This window comes from Scyliorhinus torazame, chromosome 8 (genome assembly GCF_047496885.1).
Source record: "Scyliorhinus torazame isolate Kashiwa2021f chromosome 8, sScyTor2.1, whole genome shotgun sequence".
NCBI lineage: Eukaryota > Metazoa > Chordata > Chondrichthyes > Carcharhiniformes > Scyliorhinidae > Scyliorhinus > Scyliorhinus torazame.
Window position 1 is genome coordinate 62,844,924 of NC_092714.1, and position 20,663 is coordinate 62,865,586.

Below are 20,663 nucleotides of genomic sequence, written 5' to 3' on the forward strand. Positions count from 1 at the left end.
CGTGCTGTTGCAGCATTTCCTTGGGTTGAGCTGGTTGAAACTTCTGACAGGTAGGGCAGTTGAGGACTGTGTCGGCAATCCTGGCTGATGCCTGGCCAATAGACCGCATCCCGAGCTCTGCGTCGGCATTTCTCGACCCCAAGGTGACCCTCATGGAGTTGGCCCAGCACTATACCCCGCATACTCTGAGGAATTACGAACCTGTCGAGCTTCAGAAGGATTCCCTCCACCACCGTCAGGTCATCTTTTATGTTATAGATCATAGATCATCGAATTTACAGTGCAGAAGGAGGCCATTCGGCCCATCGAGTCTGCACCAGCTCTTGGAAAGAGCACCCTACCCAAGGTCAACACCGCCACCCCATCCCCACAACCCAGTAACCCCATAACCCAACCCAACACTAAGGGCAATTTTGGACACTAAGGGCAATTTATCATGGCCAATCCACCTAACCTGCACATCTTTGGACTGTGGGAGGAAACCGGAGCACCCGGAGGAAACCCACGCACACACGGGGAGGATGTGCAGACTCCGCACAGACAGTGACCCAAGCTGGAATCGAACCTGGGACCCTGGAGCTGTGAAGCATTTGTGCTATCCACAAGGCTACCGTGCTGCCCGTAACTGGTGCAGAACTGGGGACATTGTCTCTTCTGCCAGCCATTCGTAAGGTGCTGCATCACATGCTGCAGCAGAGGATCCTTGGCCGTCTCCTCACAAATTTGGACCACCTGTTCGTCAGAGGCCGGAAGGTTGGTGGCACACAACTGCACTTGCGCTTCTATGTGGCAGATGAAGTCACTTTGTTCACACGGTGTGGTAATGGACCATGATAGGGCATCTGCAACGATCAGCTCTTGACCTGGCGTGTAGACAAGTTCGAAGTCGTAGCGGCGTAGCTTAAGAATAATTCACTGTAACCGAGGTGTCTTGTCATTTAAATCCTTCTGGATTATATGGACTAGAGGCCTGTGGTCCATTTCTACCGTGAATTTTGGCAGGCCGTAAACGTAGTCGTGAAACTTGACTATCCCTGTCAGGAGGCCAAAACACTCCTTCTCAATCTGAGCGTACCGTTGCTCAGTGGGCGTCATAGCCCTGGAAGCATATGCCACTGGAGCCCAGGACGAGGCGTCATCTCGCTGAAGGAGCACCGCCCCAATGCCGTCCTGGCTTGTATCAGTCGATATCTTGGTTTCCTTGGTTGGATCGAAGAACGCTGGAACATTGGCTGTGGTGAGCTTTGCTTTCAGCTCACGCCATTCCTCTTCATGCGTGGGCAGCCACTGGAATTCCGTCGACTTCTTCACGAGATGGCGGAGGGCCGTGGTGTGGGATGCCATATTGGGAATGAATTTCCCGAGGAAGTTGACCATCCCGCGGAAGCAGAGGACCGCCTTCTTCTCCTCCGGGGTCTTCATGGCGTTGATCTCCGAGACCTTGTCGGCATCTGGCTGCACACCCTGTTGCGAGATGTGGTCACCCAGGAACTTAATATCCGATTGACCAAATGAACACTTGGCCCTGTTGAGCTGGAGACCATGTTCATGAATTCTCTGGAATACCTTCTTGAGGCGAACAATGTGTTCCTGGGGCGTTGTGGACCAGATAATTACATCGTCCACGTATACTCGCACCCCCTCGATGCCCTCCATCATCTGCTCCATGATGCGGTGAAATACTTCGGAGGCAGATATGATCCCAAAAGGCATCCGGTTGTAGCAGTAACGACCAAACGGGGTGTTGAACGTGTACAGCTTGCGACTGGACGCATCCAGCTGTATTTGCCAAAAACCCTTGGAGGCGTCCAGCTTGGTAAAGAATTTGGCATGAGCCAACTCACTGGTCAACTCTTCACGTTTTGGTATTGGGTAATGCTCCCCCATGATGTAGTTTAGATCCTTAGGGTCAATGCAAATGCGAAGCTCGCCTTTACGCAGATCATGGAGCCGACCAAGTCTGTTGGCTCTGTGGCCTTCGATATGATGCCCTGGTCTTGGAGGTCCTGTAACTGCTTCTTCAGACGATCCTTGAGGGGTGCCGGCACCCGGCGTGGTGCATGAATTACAGGGGTGGCATTCGGCTTGAGCAGGATTTTATATCGGTATGGGAGCGTGCCCATTCCATCGAATACGCTGTGGTACTGCGTGATAATGTCATCTATGTCGGCTTGCAAGTTTCCATCAGGCGAGGCCGTCGCCGGTGATGATGACATGGTGTGGACTCGCTGAACCAGGTCCAGGAGCTTGCAGGCTCGAGCACCGAGCAGGGACGCTCTGTCAGGCCCGACGATTTCAAACCGCAGTGTTGCCTTGATCGCCTTGTTGGATAGTTGACAGGAGCCACTGGCAGCTATGGCATTGCCATTGTAGTCAAGGAGCTGGCAGGCCGGTGGAAGAATGCTTGGTCTGGCGTGGATGGTGTCGAGGTCGGATTTTGAGATGAGGTTCACTGATGCGCCAGTGTCCAGTTTAAATCGGATGCAAGCCTTGTTAACTGTGAGGACAGCAGACCACTCGTCGTCGGGATCCACACTGAGGATCGAGAGGCATTTTGCCGTTGTGGTGGAAGGCAGCGCATGTGTAGTTATGATGCCCACCCGGTATGGGGACTTGAGGCACTCAGCATCAGGGTCTGTTGGGCTGTCGGGATCGGAATCTGGCATGCCTTGTTGTATTGAGCGGACACTTCTGCACCGCAGCTGGGATCGCTGGCTGCTGAGCGGTGGAGCAGATCTGCAAAGGGCTGCGTAGTGGCCAAGCTTGCCACACTGTAGACACCAGCGTCCTTTTGCCGGACATTGCCACTTTAAATGGGCGGAGCCACAATTCGGACACATCATGACGCCGACCTCAGCGCGTTCGCGCATGCGCAGTGTGGTTAATCGACGTACGCACCTGCGCAGTTGGGTTGTCGGGCTCGTCGTCCACTCCGTCGTGGCACGCATGCGCAGGGACCCGAGAAAAGCACGAGAAACAACCACTCTCCTCGATGCTCAGGCCCTGCATTTGTGCAATGGCCTGCACCCGTTCCGCCTCGTGGGAGGCCAGCTTTGCAGTTTCTGCCGCCCTGATGTGGGAGTAACGATTCTTAGCATGCTCATGAACAACGCACGTCTCGATAGCGACAGAGAGGGTCAACTGATTGACTTTCAGGAGCTGCTGCCGAAGGGAGTCGGAGTGGACCCCGAAAATGATCTGATCCCGGATCATGGAATCAGCCGTCGAGTCATAGTCACATGACTGCGCTAGGATGCGGAGATGGGTCACGAAGGACTGAAAAGGTTCATCCTTACCCTGAAGCCTCTGCTGGGAAACGTACCGTTCAAAGCTCTCATTCACCTCAATGTCGCAGTGGCTGTCATACTTCAGCAGGACTGTTTTGAATTTCGTTTTGTCTTCGCCGTCAGTGATCGTAAGGGAGTTGTAGATGTGGATGGCGTGGTCCCCCACGGTGGAGAGAAATAGCGCGATCTTCCTGGCATCCGATGCTGCTTCGAGGTCGGAGGCCTCGATGTAGAAGAGGAACTTTTGCTTGAAGATTTTCCAATTGGCGCCGAGGTTGCCGGAGCTGCGGAGGAGGCTGGATGTTTTCCATTTCACTGGATGGCTGCTTGCTGGTCAATGCTGATTCACTCGAGGCAGGTCCATCAAGATCAGTATCACTTGGTACCATGATGTGTTAGACAGGTAGGTTTGATGTGGACTGTACTCGATGCAGGGAAGCTAGAAACAGACGTCTAACACTGGAGAAGATCCAACACTGTTTTATTCAACGATAGAACTGATATACATATTCAGCTGTGGGTCGACAGTATACTGAACTGACTGGAGACCTTGTAGTAGCCTGACCAGACTTACTAGCTACCGCATGGTGTTTGCACTTGCTAGCTCGTGGACTCTGACTGTCTCAGTGGCTGGGTCCAGAGAGAGCGGGAAACCTAGTGCCCTTGGCTTTATAGTGGTAGTGTCCTGTCTGGTGATTGGCTGCACTGTGTTGTGTGCTTACTGGTCATCCTGTGTGTCAATCACTGCCTGTCTGCATCTCATTATATACATGAGTGGATATTATGACATCTCCCCCCCTTTTTTTTTGATAAATAAATACTAAGGTGTGCGTGCGTATATGTATATATATATATATATATATATATATGCCTGACTATATCAATCACTGCCTGTCTGCATCTCATTGTATACATGAGTGGATGTTATGACATTGTGTTCTGACAATTTCCCTGTAGCTTCCGTCACTCTGACACTCAAGTTATGGTGGCAGAGTTGGAGAGACCCCAAGGAAATTTCAACATCACTGTAATCTAATAAAAATTCAGGATAAAGCAATGAGATTCAATACCTCACAGAGTTCTGTAATGCAATTGCAGTACTTAGTGGAACTCAATGAGAATTCAGTACAAGTTGTTAGAAAATGAGTATTTCATAGATCATAGTGTAACTCAATGAGAAACCAATATATTACCGTGACTGAGTACTCAGAAATTTGTAATGCAGCTCAATCACAATTGATTAACTTACTGCATAACTCAATGTAAAATAAAGAGTTCTCATTGTATCCCAATTATGCAATCAGGCCGATGGACTGTGATGTCTGATGTGGGGCTGTTTAGCACAGGGCTAAATCGCTGGCTTTGAAAGCAGACCAAGGCAGGCCAGCAGCACGGTTCAATTCCTGTACCAGCCTCCCCAAACAGGTGCTGGAATGTGGCGACGAGGGGCTTTTCACAGTAACTTCATTTGAAGCCTACTTGTGACAATAAGCAATTTTCATTTCATTTCATTTTGATATCTCCTATTACTGGGCCTGTGCTGCTTGTATCGTAGCTTGCACCAATTTCCATTCAGCCATCAAACTGTCTTCACTGACCTCTATTGACACCAGGGCCGGCAACAGCTCCAATTTAAAGTTATCATCCTTTTTTAAATCCCTCCATAGCCTCGTCCCCCTCCTATTTCTTTAATCTCCTCCACGACTAACCAAGATCTTTGCGCTCCTCCAATTCTGACACCTCCACTTTTCATTACTCTGACATCGATGGCTTTGCTTTCAACTGTTTAGGCCCTAAACTCTGGAATTTCTGCCATAAACCGTCTCCACGTCTCTTTCTGTCTCTACTTCTCTAAGATGTTCCTTAAAACCAGCTCGTCGACTAAGTTTTTGGTCACCTGTTCACATGTGTAACTTATTCTCAAATTTTGTTTGATAATGCTCCCAGGGACTTCCGGGTGCGGCTATGCAGAGCTAGGTCGCGTATTCGGTAGCTCCCGCTTGGAACGGACTTTTGGGCTCTTTTTCAGGGCCCCCACGGCATTTGTTTGACATTTCCCGGTGTGGCAAGAGGACTGCAACACTCCCCTGACAGTGTCCCCCAGGAGTGTTGTGTCTTTTGGCTGCCAGGCCCGGCAGAAGCAGTGGAAGATTTGGCTGCAACAGGATAAACAGGGCCCCTTCCAGCATGCAAGCGGGGGAAGGGCAAGCTTAAAGCTGCAAACTGACCTGAGGCCCTTTATCAAAAGTGAATTCTAACAGCAGAGGGAACAACTATGAAAAGATCTCACCAGGGCCACTGAAGAAGCGGGGACGAGGCTTCCGGTGGCGGCCATGGAGGAGTAGGTCACGCATTCGGCAGCTCCCGTCTGGAACGGACACTTAGACCTTTTTCAGGAGTTTCCACGGACATTTTGGGGCAGATTGGTGAAGAAACACTGCCAAAAGGATTCCCTCTCGAGACGTTTGGGCTCTTTTCAGGGCCCCCAAGGGCACTTTTTCGACGTTTCCCGATGTGGGAAGGAATTAATAATAGTTCCCCGTCAGTATATGGCTTTAACTAGGAGTGGGGTGACAAAAAAGGTGGTGATGGACCAGAAGAAGGGAGGGAAGAAGGACAAAATGGCGGCGGGCGGAGACCAGGCAGCGTGGAGGCAGTGGGCGGAGGAGCAACAGGAGGGTATCCAGCGCTGCCTCAGAGAGATTAAAAAGGACCTGCTAGAGCCGATGAAGGCTTCTATTGATAAGCTGCTGGAGACACAGACGGCCCAGGGGGTGGCGATCCGAGAGGCTCAACAAAAGATCTCTGTCAATGAGGACGAGATCTTAGCCCTGGCGGTAAAGGTGGAGGCGCACGAGGCGCTCCACAAGAAATGGCAGGAGCGGTTCGAGGAGATGGAGAATCGGCCGAGGCGGAAGAATCTGCGGATTCTGGGCCTCCTGGAGGGGCTGGAGGGGCCGGACGTGGGGGCCTATGTGGTCACCATGTTGAACTCGCTGATGGGAGCGGGGTCCTTCCAGGGGCCCCTGGAGCAGGAAGGGGCCCATAGAGTGTTGGCGATGAGGCCCAAGGCGAACGAGCCTCCGTGGGCGGTGCTGGTGCGGTTCCATCGGTTCGTCGATCGGGAGTGTGTGCTCAGGTGGGCCAAGAAGGAGAGGAGCAGCAGGTGGGAAAACGCGGAGGTTCGGATATATCAGGACTGGAGTGCGGAGGTGGCGAAGAGGAGGGCCGGGTACAATCGAGCGAAGGCGGTGCTGCACAGGAAGGGGGTGAAGTTTGGCATGTTGCAGCCGGCGCGATTGTGGGTTACCTACAAGGACCGGCACCATTATTTTGAGTCTCCGGAGGAGGCGTGGGCCTTTGTTCAGGCCGAGAAGCTGGACACAGACTGAGGGTCGGGATGGGCGATTGGGGACTGCGGTGGATATGTTATGCCTATTTTTGGTTCGGGGGGGGGGGGGGGGGGGGGGCCTTTGCATTGTTTTGGGTTTCTTTTTCTCTGTGTTTTTCTCTTTCGGGTTGGGGAGGGTGGATGGGGCGGGTTGGGCACTGTTTTGGTTGGTGGTGAGGCCTGGTAGGTGGAGAGCGCGGGATTTTATTCCCGCGCCGAAGACTGGGGGGGGCGGGACCGGGGCGGGGAAGCAAGGATTGTTTCCTGCGCTTAGAACGGAGGGGGAGAGCCTGTGAATGGGGAGCGGGAGAGGAGGGTGTGCCACACAATGGGAGGAATCGAAGGGGAGGCGGGAGTGGCCGGGGTCAGCAGGAGTTAGCTGACTTGCGGAAGTGCAATGGGGGGAGTAAACCAGCTAGGATGGGTTCTAGCCGGGACTGAATGGGCCGGTTAAGCGGGCCCGCGTGTTCGCGCACCTGAAGGGGCTCAAGGCGGATGTGGTTATGCTCCAGGAGACACACCTGAAGGTGGCAGACCAGGTAAGACTGAGGAAAGGGTGGGTAGGTCAGGTGTTTCACTCGGGGCTAGATGCCAAAAATCGAGGGGTGGCGATCTTGGTGGGAAAGAAGGTGTTATTCGAGGCGTCGAGCATTGTGGCAGATAATGGCGGTAGGTACATAATGGTAAGTGGTAAGTTGCAGGGAGAGAGGGTGGTACTGGTCAATGTGTATGCTCCGAACTGGGACGATGCGGGTTTTATGCGGCGTATGTTGGGTCGGATCCCAGACTTGGAAGTGGGGGGCCTGATAATTGGGGGAGACTTTAACACGGTGTTGGATCTTGCACTGGATCGCTCCAGGTCTAGGACGGGTAGGAAGCCGGCGGCGGCTAGAGTGTTGAGGGGATTTATGGACCAAATGGGAGGGGTGGACCCTTGGAGATTTGCAAGGCCGGGGGCTAGGGAATTTTCATTCTTCTCACATGTCCATAAGGCGTATTCTCGAATCGACTTTTTCATTTTGAGTAGGGCGTTGATAGCGAGAGTAGAGGATACCGAGTATTCGGCAATAGCCATTTCGGACCATGCCCCGCATTGGGTGGACTTGGAGATGGGGGAGGAGAGGGACCAACTCCCGCTGTGGCGCTTGGAGGTGGGGCTGTTGGCAGACGAGGAGGTGAGCGAGCGGGTCCGAGGAAGTATAGAGAGGTACTTGGAGACCAACGACAACGGGGAGGTCCGAGTGGGGATGGTATGGGAGGCACTGAAGGTGGTGGTGAGGGGAGAGCTGATCTCCATCAGGGCCCACAAGGAGCGGAGGGAGCGGGGGGGAGAGGGAGAGGCTGGTGGGGGAGATGGTGAGGGTCGACAGGAGGTATGCGGAAGAACCTGAGGAAGGATTGTTGAGGAAGAGGCGCAGCCTCCAGGCCGAATTCGACCTGGTGACCACCAGGAAGGCGGAGGTGCAGTGGAGGAAGGCCCAGGGGGCGGTCTACGAGTATGGGGGAAAGGCAAGCTGGATGCTGGCGCATCAGCTTCGGAAGCGGGACGCAGCTAGGGAGATCGGGGGAGTTAAGGACAGGGGAGGGAGCGTGGTGCGGAGTGGGGTTGGCATCAATGGGGTCTTCAGGGACTTCTACGAGGAATTGTACCGATCCGAGCCCCCACGGGAGGAGGAGGGTTGGGCCGTTTCCTGGACCAATTGAGGTTTTCAAAGGTGGAAGAGGGACTGGTGGCGGGACTGGGGGCCCCGATTGGGCTGGAGGAGCTGATCAAAGGGATAGGAAGCATGCAGGCGGGGAAGGCACCGGGGCCGGACGGTTTCCCGGTCGAGTTCTGTAAAAAATATATGGATCTGTTGGGTGGGAGGAATGCCAGAGGTAATGAGGATGCTTAGGGAATTCGGGGACTTTTCGGGGTACAAGCTCAATATGGGGAAGAGCGAGCTGTTCGTAGTTCAGCTAGGGGACCAGGAGAGGGGGATTGGCGAGCTCCCACTAAAAAGGGCGGAGAGGAGTTTCAGATATTTGGGGGTCCAGGTGGCCAGGAGCTGGGGGGCCCTGCATAGGCTTAACTTTACAAGGCTGGTGGAGCAAATGGAGGAGGGGTTCAAGAGGTGCGACGCGTTGCCGCTGTCCCTAGCGGGTAGGGTGCAGTCAATCAAAATGACGGTGCTCCCAAGGTTTTTGTTCCTGTTCCAGTGCCTCCCTGTGTTTATCCCGATGGCTTTTTTCAGGCGGGTTTACAGGAGTATAATGGGGTTTGTGTGGGCGCGAGGGACTCCGAGGGTGAGAAGGGTGTTCCTGGAGCGGAGTAGAGATGGGGGGGGCTGGCGCTGCCCAACCTCTGTGGGTACTACTGGGCCGCCAATGCGACAATGGTGCGCAAGTGGGTGATGGAGGGGGAGGGGGCTGCATGGAAGAGGCTGGAGACGGCGTCCTGTGTGGGTACGAGTCTGGGGCGCTGGCAACGGCACCGCTGCCACTCCCTCCAAGGAGGTATACCACGAGCCCGGTGGTGGTGGCGGCCCTCAAAATCTGGGGGCAGTGGAGGCGGCATAGGGGGGAAGTTAGCGCCTCGGCGTGGACCCCATTACGGGGGAACCACCGGTTCGCCCCAGGAAGAACAGGTGGAGGGTTTTCGGGGTGGCACAGGGCAGGCATACGAAAGTTGGGGGACCTGTTTGTGAACGGGAAGTTCGCGAGCTTGGGTGAGCTGGAGGAGAAGTACGGGCTCCCCCCGGGGAACACCTTCAGGTACTTACAGGTAAGGGCGTTTGCCAGACGGCAGGTGGTGGAATTCCCACGGCTACTGCCACACACAGTACAGGACAGGGTGCTCTCGGGGGGTGGGGGGGGGGGGGGGGGGGGGGGGTGGGAGTGGGGAAGATCTCGGAAACTTACCAGGTGATGCAGGAGGAGAAGGAGGTCTCGGTGGTGGAGTTGAAAGGTAAGTGGGAGGAGGAGTTGGGAGAGGAGATCGAAGAGGGGACGTGGGTAGATGCCCTAGGGAGGGTGAACTCTTCCTCTTCATGCGCGAGGCTCAGCCTCATACAGTTTAAGGTGCTGCATAGGGCACACATGGCCGGGACAAGGATGAGCAGGTTCTTTGGGGGTGAGGACAGGTGTGTTTGGTGCTCAGGGAGCCCAGCAAATCACACCCATATGTTCTGGGCATGCCCAGCGCTGGAGGAATTTTGGAAGGGCGTAGCGAGGACGGTGTCGAGGGTGGTAGGATCCAGGGTCAAACCGGGCTGGGGGCTCGCAATATTTGGGGTGGCAGAGGAGCCGGGAGTGCAGGAGGGGAAAGAGGCTGGAATTCTGCCCTTTGCGTCCCTGGTAGCCTGGCAAGGATTCTCCTTCAGTGGAAAGATACGAGGCCCCCAAGCGTGGAATCCTGGATCAGCGATATGGCAGGGTTCATTAAATTGGAGAGGGTGAAATTCGCCTTGAGAGGGTCGGTACAAGGGTTCTTTAGGCCGTGGCAACCGTTCTTAGACTTTCTGGCAGAACGCTAGACATTGATCAATGGCAGTAGCCGCTCAGGGGGTGGGGGGGAGAGGGTTTACTTTATTTTTGTTTATGTTATTTACACTGGAAGGGTCTGAGGGGGTGTATACACCTGTTGTCTTAAGTCGGGGTGTTAATGTTAATTTATTATTTAGGTACGGGGGAGGGGTTTGGGGGTTGCTTTTTTAGATTGTGTTTTGTACTTAACCCTGTTGGGATCTTTTTTCTTTCCCACTTTGTTATTGATATTTTATGAAAACCTTTAATAAAAATTTTTTTTTTTTTTTTAAATGCTCTCAGGAAGCAATTTCAGAAGTTTTACTGTGTTGAAGGTGCCATACAAATGCAAGCTGTTGTATTATGGACAGCGAGGCCTTCATTCACATCTATGCAAATTGCAATTATAGCTTGGAAAATGTGAGGTCCAATTAGATCTTGGTTCTAGTCTAGTAAATATCAGCAAAACTCAGCCACATCTCAATAAACCATGTTCGGCGGGGAGATGCGATTGATGCATAGCCACATTACACAATGCTGTTTATTGATTTTGATTTCCAATATGATATTCTTACCATCTTATTAAAATCATGTGACACTAAATAAATATTGTGACATGGAGAAGTTGCACCTTAATAAACCACAACAGTGTTAATGAGATCCCTCACAGCGAAAATTCATTAAAACATTATTATATAATTAGAGCAAATGATTTGTTGAACCCCTCTAAAAAATACTATGTGGCCAGCTAACACAGCTTTAAAAAAAATAGATTTAAAGTACCCAATTCTTTTTTTTCCAATTAAGGGGTAATTTAGCGTGGCCAATTCACCTAACCTGCAGACCCTTTTGGGTTGTGGGGCTGAGACCCATGCAGACACAGGGAGAATGTGCAAACAACTTCACACCTCAGTGACCCGGGTCCTCGCCGCCGTGAGGCAGCAGTGCTAACCATTGTGCCACTTTGCCACCCAATACAGTTTTTTTATGGACCATGCTGTGTGAAAGCTTGCTGCCACTTTTTCCCGAATTAGAAGAAGGACTATATTGCAAATATTTTAATTGGCTGTCATGCATTTTGGGATATCTTGAGACATGATGGGCATACATTATAGCTTGTTTAAAAGAGACTTCAGTTCCTGGAGTAGGCCACAGGCTGCAGGGTTGCTGGGAGAGGTGAGTGCATATTTAAAAGAGACTTCAGTTCCTGGAGCAGGCCACAGGCTGCAGGGTTGCTGGGAGAGGTGAGTGCATATTTAAAAGAGACTTCACTTCCTGGAGCAGGCCACAGGCTGCAGGGTTGCTGGGAGAGGTGAGTGCATATTTAAAAGAGACTTCACTTCCTGGAGCAGGCCACAGGCTGCAGGGTTGCTGGGAGAGGTGAGTGCATATTTAAAAGAGACTTCACTTCCTGGAGCAGGCCTATTGGCTCATTGCAAATCAGGCAGGGTACAAAAGGTGTGGCAGGAGTGCTGATTGGAACAGAGTGCATCTGAGTTTAGGTGAGTGACTGAGTGCTGATTGGAACAGAGTGCATCTGAGTTTAGGTGAGTAACTGAGTGCTGATTGGAACAGAGTGCATCTGAGTTTAGGTGAGTGACTGAGTTCGGGTGAGTGGCGAGAGAGGGCTGTGTTTTTGTTGGTATTCGGGTTTATCCTTGAGGTTCTATATAAAAAAAATTTAAATTAATTAACTATTTGAATGTGGCTGGACAGGTGATGTGCTGGTACTGTATGATGATGGAACTGGTGGATCCCATTGAGGCCGTAAGTGACCACATCTGCAGCAAGTGTTGGCTGCCCGAGGAACTTCAGCTCAGAATTGATGAGCTGGAGACCGAGCTGCACACACTGCGGCACATCAGGGAGGGGAAACATTACCTGGACGCTTTGTTTCAGGAGGCAGTCACACCCGGTAGAATAAGTACTGTTAATTCGGTCAGTGGTCAGGGACAGAGTGGTGTGACTGCAAGGGAGGCAGGTAGGGGGATCCTGAGTTTAGGAGTTGAGGAGCCTCAGCCCTTTACCTTGACCAACAGGTATGAGGTACTTGCTCCCTGTGTGGATGAGGAAGAGGGCTGTAGGGAGGATGCGTTGACTGACCACTGCGCCGTGGTACAGGGAGCCATTCAAGAGGGGGGAGCAAAAAGACAAGTGGTAGTTGTAGGGGATTCTATAATTAGGGGGATTGATGGCATCCTTTGTAAGCCAGATCGTGAGTCCCGCATGGTATGTTGCCTGCCCGGTGCCAGGGTGAGGGACATCTCTGATCGGCTTGAAAGGATTTTGGAGAGGGAGGGGGAGGATCCAGTTGTTGTGTTCCACGTTGGGACTAACAACATAGGTAAGACTAGGAAAGAGGACCTGTTTGGGGATTATCAAACACAAGGGACTAAATTAAAGAACAGGTCCTCCAGGGTTATAATCTCTGGATTACTACCCGAGCCACGTGCCAATTGGCATAGGGTTGAGAAAATTAGGGAATTTAACACGTGGCTAAAGGAGTGGTGTGGGAAAGAGGGATTCCATTTCATGGGGCATTGGCATCAGTACTGGGGCAGGAGGGACCTGTACCATTGGGACGGTCTTCACCTGAACCATTCTGGGACCAGTGTTCTAGCGAATAGGATAAATAGGTTGGTCACAAGGACTTTAAACTAGCAAGTTGGGGGAAGGGAAGGGTAAAGCTATGGACAGTGTAATGGTTAATGGAGAGCAAGGCAGCAGGTTATGTGACAGGTTATTATGTAGAGATATGGGTTCAAACACAAGGAAAATTAGGAGAAAGGGTAAGAGGAAAAATAATTTGCGAAAAGTTACCGATCAAGGTGTTAGGATTCATAACAAAGACATAAAAAACAGCATAAGTGTACTTTACCTGAATGCTCGTAGTATACGGAATAAGGTGAATGAGTTAATGGCGCAAATCATCGTGAATGACTATGATTTAGTGGCCATTACTGAAACATGGTTAAAAGATGGTCACGACTGGGAGTTAAATATCCACAGGTATCAGACTATACGAAAGGATAGAATGGACGGTAAGGGCGGTGGTGTAGCTTTGTTGTTCAAGGATGGCATCCGGGCAATAGTAAGGGATGATATTGGTGCTATGGAGGACAAGGTTGAATCAATTTGGGTGGAAAACAGGAATAGTAAGGCGAAAAGGTCACTGATAGGAGTAGTCTATAGGCCACCAAATAGTAACAGGATGGTAGGGCAGGCAATAAGCAAAGAAATAACGGATGCATGTAGAAATGGTACAGCGGTTATCATGGGAGATTTTAATCTGCATGTCGATTGGTTTAACCAGGTTGGTAAAGGCAGCCTTGAGGAGGAGTTTATAGAATGTGTCCGGGATAATTTCCTGGAACAGTATGTAATGGAACCTACAAGGGAACAAGCGGTCCTAGATCTGGTCCTGTGTAGTGAGGCAGGATTGATTAATGATCTCATAGTTCGGGATCCTCTTGGAAGGAGCGACCACAATATGGTGGAATTTAAAATACAGTTGGAGGATGACAAGGTAAAATCAAAACACTAGTGTTTTGTGCTTAAACAAAGGTGATTACAATGGGATGAGAGAAGAACTAGCTAAGGTAGACTGGGAGCAAAGACTTCATGGTGAAGCAGTTGAGGAACAGTGGAGAACCTTCCGAGCGATCTTTCACAGTGTTCAGGAAAGGTTCATACCGACAAAAAAGAAAGACGGTAGAAAGGGGAAAAATCGACCGTGGATATCTAAGGCGGTGAGGGAGAGTATCAAATTGAAGGAAAAAACATACTAAGTGGCAAAAATCAGTGGGAGACTAGAGGACTGGGAAGTCTTTAGGGGACAACAGAAAGCTACTAAAAAAGCTATAAAGAAGAGTAAGGTAGACTATGAAAGTAAACTGGCTCAGAACATAAAAGCAGATAGTAAAAGCTTCTACAAATATATAAGACAAAAAAGAGTGGCTAAGGTAAATATTGGTCCTTTGGAAGATGGGAAGGGAGATTTAACAACAGGAGACGGGGAAATGGCTGAGGAGCTGAACAGATTTTTGGGGTCAATCTTCACAGTGGAAGACACAAATAACATGCCAGTGACTGATGGAAATAAAGATATGATCGGTGAGGACCTTGAGATGATTGTAATCACTAAGGAGGCAGTATTGGGCAAGCTAATGGGGCTAAAGGTAGACAAGTCTCCTGGCCCTGATGGGCTGCATCCCAGAGTGTTAGAAGAGATGGCTAGGGAAATTGTAAACGCACTAGTGATAATTTATCAAAATTCACTAGACTCTGGGGTGGTTCCAGAGGATTGGAAAGTAGCAAACGTGACACCACTGTTTAAAAAAGGAGGTGGGCAGAAAGCGGGTAATTATAGGCCGGTAAGCTTAACTTCGGTTGTAGGGAAAATGCCGGAATCTATCATTAAGGAGGAAATAGCGGGGCACCTGGAGGGAAATTGTCCCATTGGGCAGACGCAGCATAGGTTCATAAAGGGTAGGTCATGTCTGACTAATTTGGTAGAATATTTTGAGGACGTTACCAGTGCAGTAGATAACGGGGAGCCAATGGATGTGGTATATCTGGATTTCCAGAAAGCTTTTGACAAGGTGCCACACAAAAGGTTGCTGTATAAACTAAAGATGCATGGCATTGAGGGTAAAGTGGTAGCATGGGTAGAGGATTGGTTAACTAACAGAAAGCAGAGTGTGGGGATAAATGGGTGTTTCTCTGGTTGGCAACCTGTAACTAGTGGGGTCCCTCAAGGATCAGTGTTGGGCCCGCAGTTGTTCACAATTTACATAGATGATTTGGAGTTGGGGACCAAGTGCAATGTGTCAAAGTTTGCAGACGACACTAAGATGAGTGGTAAAGAAAAAAGGGCAGAGGATACCGGAAGTCTGCAGAAGGATTTGGATAGGTTAGGTGAATGGGCTAGGGTCTGGCAGATGGAATTCAATGTTGCCAAGTGTGAGGCTATCCATTTTGGGAGGAATAACAGCAGAATGGATTATTATTTAAACGGTAAGATGTTAAAACATGCTGCTGTGCAGAGGGACATGGGTGTGCTGGTGCACGAGTCGCAAAAAGTTGGTGTGCAGGTGCAACAGGTGATTAAGAAAGCTAATCGAGTTTTGTCTTTCATTGCTAGAGGGATGGAGTTCAAGACCAGGGAGGTTATGCTGCAATTGTATAAGGTGTTGGTGAGGCCACATCTGGAGTATTGTGTTCAGTTTTGGTCTCCTTACCTGAGAAAGGACATATTGGCACTGGAGGGAGTGCAGAGGAGATTCACTAGGTTGATCCCAGAGTTGAGGGGATTAGATTATGACGAGAGGTTGAGTAGACTGGGACTGTACTCATTGGAGTTTAGAAGGATGCGGGGGGATCTTATTGAAACATATAAAATTATGAAGGGAATAGATAGGATAGATGCGGGCAGGTTGTTTCCACTGGTCGGGGAAAGCAGAACTAGGGGGCATAGCCTCAAAATAAGGGGAAGTAGATTTAGGACCGAGTTTAGGAGGAACTTCTTCACCCAAAGGGTTGTGAATCTCTGGAATTCCTTGCCCAGTGAAGCAGTTGAGGCTCCTTCTTTAAACGTTTTTAAGAAAAAGATAGATACCTTTCTAAAGAATAAAGGGATTCGGGGATATGGTGTACGGGCCGGAGAGTGGAGCTGAGTCCACAAAGGTCAGCCATGATCTCATTAGCGGGGCAGCACGGTAGCATTGTGGATAGCACAATTGCTTCACAGCTCCAGGGTCCCAGGTTCGATTCCGGCTTGGGTCACTGTCTGTGCGGAGTCTGCACATCCTCCCCGTGTCTGCGTGGGTTTCCTCCGGGTGCTCCGGTTTCCTCCCACAGTCCAAAGATGTGCAGGTTAGGTGGATTGGCCATGATAAATTGCCCTTAGTGTCCAAAATTTCCCTTAGTGTTGGGTGGGGTTACTGGGTTATGGGGATCGGGTGGAGGTGTTGACCTTGGGCAGGGTGCTCTTTCCAAGAGCCGGTGCAGACTCGATGGGCTGAATGGCCTCCTTCTGCACTGTAAATTCTATGAAATTCTATGAATGGCGGAGCAGGCTCGAGGGGCCAGATGGCCTACTCCTGTTCCTAGTTCTTATGTTCTTATGTTCTTTCGTTCTTCAATCATTGTACTGAACAGTGTAACTCAATGAGAGCTTAGCAAGTCACAGTGCTTAATACATCAAAATATAGCTGAATAGGAGCTCAATGAAAACTAATTACTGTATAGTGTGACACAATGAAATGTCACATTACTCAAAATTATCTAACAGATTCACAGTCGGTGATTAACAATCATGTTACATATTTAGGGAAGAGCCACAATATGTTGGGCTGTTAACACTTTGGCAAAATGTATGATACGATCAGTTGGGTGGGATATTAAATGAAACATGTCAGTCGAGAAAGAAAAAGATATTTTCGGAAAGAGGAGCAGAACGTAGCTACATCCCAGTAAATCCCAACTTAAATGAGAAATCTCACTTACGTCCCACTGAGTCTTGCAGTAATTAATTAAGATCCAGATGAGGCTTCAGTTCATCATTGAATGCTTTAGTGAGATCAATGTTCTATCTCAGAAATTACTGTGGGGACCAGTGAGATTTCAGTAAAATCGCAATGTAAGTAGATAAAGATATCTTACAGCTGAGGACATTACAGTGAGTGGCATGTCTCAGATACATCGTAGTAAATCACTGTGGGGCTAAGTAAGATTCAAACGCTGCCTGTTTAAACCACAAAAGGCCTAAGTGGCAGTTAAATTTCATTAAGTCGCTATAGAACTGAATGAGATATCAGTCACACCTCGATTACTGTCTCATGGTGAGTCACAATATGACAAAGCACTGATTCAGTTATAACTCAGCAAATTTTAATGTGACAATTAATATATAGAGAGAGCAATATCTCAGCAAATGACATTAAGATTTAGTGAAATTCAGTATATATCATTATACCAGTGTATATTCATAACTCATTATCAATTAAATTATAATGAGATTCAATGGTATATAGAACATAGAACATAGAAAATACAGCACAGAACAGGCCCTTCGGCCCACGATGTTGTGCCGAACCTTTGTCCTAGATTAATCATAGATTATCATTGAATTTACAGTGCAGAAGGAGGCCATTCGGCCCCCCGAGTCCGCAGCGGCCCCTGGAAAGAGCACCCCACCCAAACTCAACACCTCCACCCAACACCAAGGGCAATTTGGACACTAAGGGAAATTTATCATTGGCCAATTCACCTAACCCGCACATCTTTGGACTGTGGGAGGAAACCGGAGCACCCGGAGGAAACCCACGCAGACACAGGGAGGACGTGCAGACTCCGCACAGACAGTGACCCAAGCCGAAATCGAACCTGGGACCCTGGAGCTGTGAAGCAATTGTGCTATCCACAATGCTACCGTGCTGCCCTTGAGAACAAATAAATCTACACTATATCATTTTACCGTAATCCATGTACCTATCCAATAGCTGCTTGAAGGTCCCTAATGTTTCCGACTCAACTACTTCCACAGGCAGTGCATTCCATGCCCCCACTACTCTCTGGGTAAAGAACCTACCTCTGATATCCCTCCTATATCTTCCACCTTTCACCTTAAATTTATGTCCCCTTGTAATGGTTTGTTCCACCCGGGGAAAACTGTCTACTCTATCTATTCCCCTGATCATCTTATAAACCTCTTTCAAGTCGCCCCTCATCCTTCTCCGTTCTAATGAGAAAAGGCCTAGCACCCTCAACCTTTCCTCGTAAGACCTACTCTCCATTCCAGGCAACATCCTGGTAAATCTTCTTTGCACCTTTTCTAAAGCTTAAACATCCTTCCTAAAATGAGGCGACCAAAACTGTACACAATACTCCAAATGTGGCCTTACCAAAGTTTTGTACAGCTGCATCATCACCTCACGGCTCTTAAATTCAATCCCTCTGTTAATGAACGCGAGCACACCATAGGCCTTCTTCATAGCTCTATCCACTTGAGTGGCAACTTTCAAAGATGTATGAACATAGACCCCAAGATCTCTCTGCTCCTCCACATTGCCAAGAACTCTACCGTTAACCCTATATTCCGCATTCATATTTGTCCTTCCAAAATGGACAACCTCACACTTTTCAGGGTTAAACTCCATCTGCCACTTCTCAGCCCAGCTCTGCATCCTATCTATGTCTTTTTGCAGCCGACAACAGCCCTCCTTACTATCCACAACTCCACCAATCTTCGTATCGTCTGCAAATTTACTGACCCACCCTTCAACTCCCTCATCCAAGTCATTAATGAAAATCACAAACAGCAGAGGACCCAGAACTGATCCCTGCGGTACGCCACTGGTAACTGGGATCCAGGCTGAATATTTGCCATCCACCACCACTCTCTGACTTCTATCGGTTAGCCAGTTCGTTATCCAACTGGCCAAATTTCCCACTATCCCATGCCTCCTTACTTTCTGCATAAGCCTACCATGGGGAACTTTATCAAATGCCTTACTAAAATCCATGTACACTACATCCACTGCTTTACCTTCATCCACATGCTTGGTCACCTCCTCAAAGAATTCAATAAGATTTGTAAGGCAAGACCTACCCCTCACAAATCCGTGCTGACTATCCCTAATCAAGCAGTGGCTTTCCAGATGCTCAGAAATCCTATCCTTCAGTACCCTTTCCATTACTTTGCCTACCACCGAAGTAAGACTAACTGGCCTGTAATTCCCAGGGTTATCCCTAGTCCCTTTTTTGAACAGGGGCACGACATTCGCCACTCTCCAATCCCCTGGTACCACCCCTGTTGACAGTGAGGACGAAAAGATCATTGCCAACGGCTCTGCAATTTCATCTCTTGCTTCCCATAGAATCCTTGGATATATCCCGTCAGGCCCGGGGGACTTGTCTATCCTCAAGTTTTTCAAAATGCCCAACACATCTTCCTTCCTAACAAGTATTTCCTCGAGCTTACCAATCTGTTTCACACTGTCCTCTCCAACAATATGGCCCCTCTCATTTGTAAATACAGAAGAAAAGTACTCGTTCAAGACCTCTCCTATCTCTTCAGACTCAATACACAATCTCCCGCTACTGTCCTTGATCGGACCTACCCTCGCTCTAGTCATTCTCATATTCCTCACATATGTGTAAAAGGCCTTGGGGTTTTCCTTGATTCCTTGATATATTCAGTGAAAATTCAGTTATACCAGTAGCTCAAGAAATCACGGTCCAACTCAATGATGAAAGTCAAATTTTCACTGCGGTTCATCTGTGCAAAACTAATAAAATATTGTTTAAGAAGAGCAGCTTTGAAAATTGAATGGCCCAAATTGACAGCAAGAGGTTGTGACATATTTTCATAATTTCCCCTTATGTCAGTGCACCCTGAACCTCTTTCTGCTGTGACCCCATTTTAATGCTTCACATTTGGGGTCAACCCCAGGTAAAACTTGTGGCAGGGTAGGGAGAGAGTTGTTAATTGCGGTGGGGGTTCAAACAGCAGGGATGCAGGTACAAACAAAAACCAACTAAGACGCCTACCATTTTGCAGGCTCTGTTGGTGCCAGAAATTGGGCTTCAGAGCTCATTCAAAGGGGCCTTGCAACTGACGGCAGAGCTGTCAAATCTGACACTTTGCTCCAGAGCCACCATTGCTGCCTGAGAGCTGTGACCCCAATTCCATTAGCCACTGGAGGTCACAGCAATTGAACGGGGTGACTGTTTTGAGAAAGTGTAGGATGTAACTGGGCCATCTTTCCAAAGCAATAGTCGAATGCCTGAAGGTGGACATATATACGTTTTTAATAAATGCATATATCACAATTCTGTTTGAAAAATTTGTTGTACTTAAGATCCTACCTAATACATTTAGTTGCCTCTGGTCTAGATTTTAAGTCTTGATCCTTTACAGCTACTCCGAAGTGTATTGGGAAAAGACCTCCCAGTATAATGTCTCCCTTTTTCTGTGCCCTTTGGTTTGGACCATATCCCGAAACATCGTAAGACTGAAGAAGAGAAAATGCCAAGAATAAGAGATGGTAATAATAATGCCCCATTGTATAGTCTTCTCTTGCCAGTGTCTTCACCAAATCAGGTGGCTCTGCTCCCACAGATATTCACTCAGCGAACAATCGATGAGGCTTTTTGCTTATCCTTGTAATGATGAGGGGTGACTCGGCTGTAGAATTTTTGAAAGATGAAAACTGATGTCCCCTTGATGTCTTCCATCTTGCAAAAAGGTTATCATACCTATATCTGATGAACAAATCGTTCAGCTGTGCTCCATTTGGGCAGATTCCTTGGAGAAAGAAAGTACAGAAGTTGAGTAACTATAATCTTGTACTTTGGAATTGTAAAACACACGCTTTTTTTTCTTGCTTTTTTTCCCCCCTTTCTCACATCTTCCTTTGAGGGCCATTCATTCACTTGACCTTGGTTAATTGAAAAGCTATAGTGGGGAGGACTATGAT

At 49.0% G+C, this 20,663-nt stretch overlaps 1 protein-coding gene across 2 annotated transcripts in view; it reads right to left on the reverse strand.

Moving 5' to 3' along the window:
- casr (calcium-sensing receptor) overlaps positions 1 to 20,663 on the reverse strand; it is a 212,351-nt gene that overhangs the window by 94,155 nt on the left and 97,533 nt on the right. For both annotated transcript variants that reach the window (XM_072513724.1, XM_072513723.1), the window contains one exon: positions 20,053 to 20,491. In XM_072513724.1, the coding sequence (XP_072369825.1) occupies positions 20,053 to 20,249 (197 nt within the window). In that variant the 5' untranslated portion in view covers positions 20,250 to 20,491. The remainder of the gene's footprint in view (positions 1 to 20,052; positions 20,492 to 20,663) is intronic.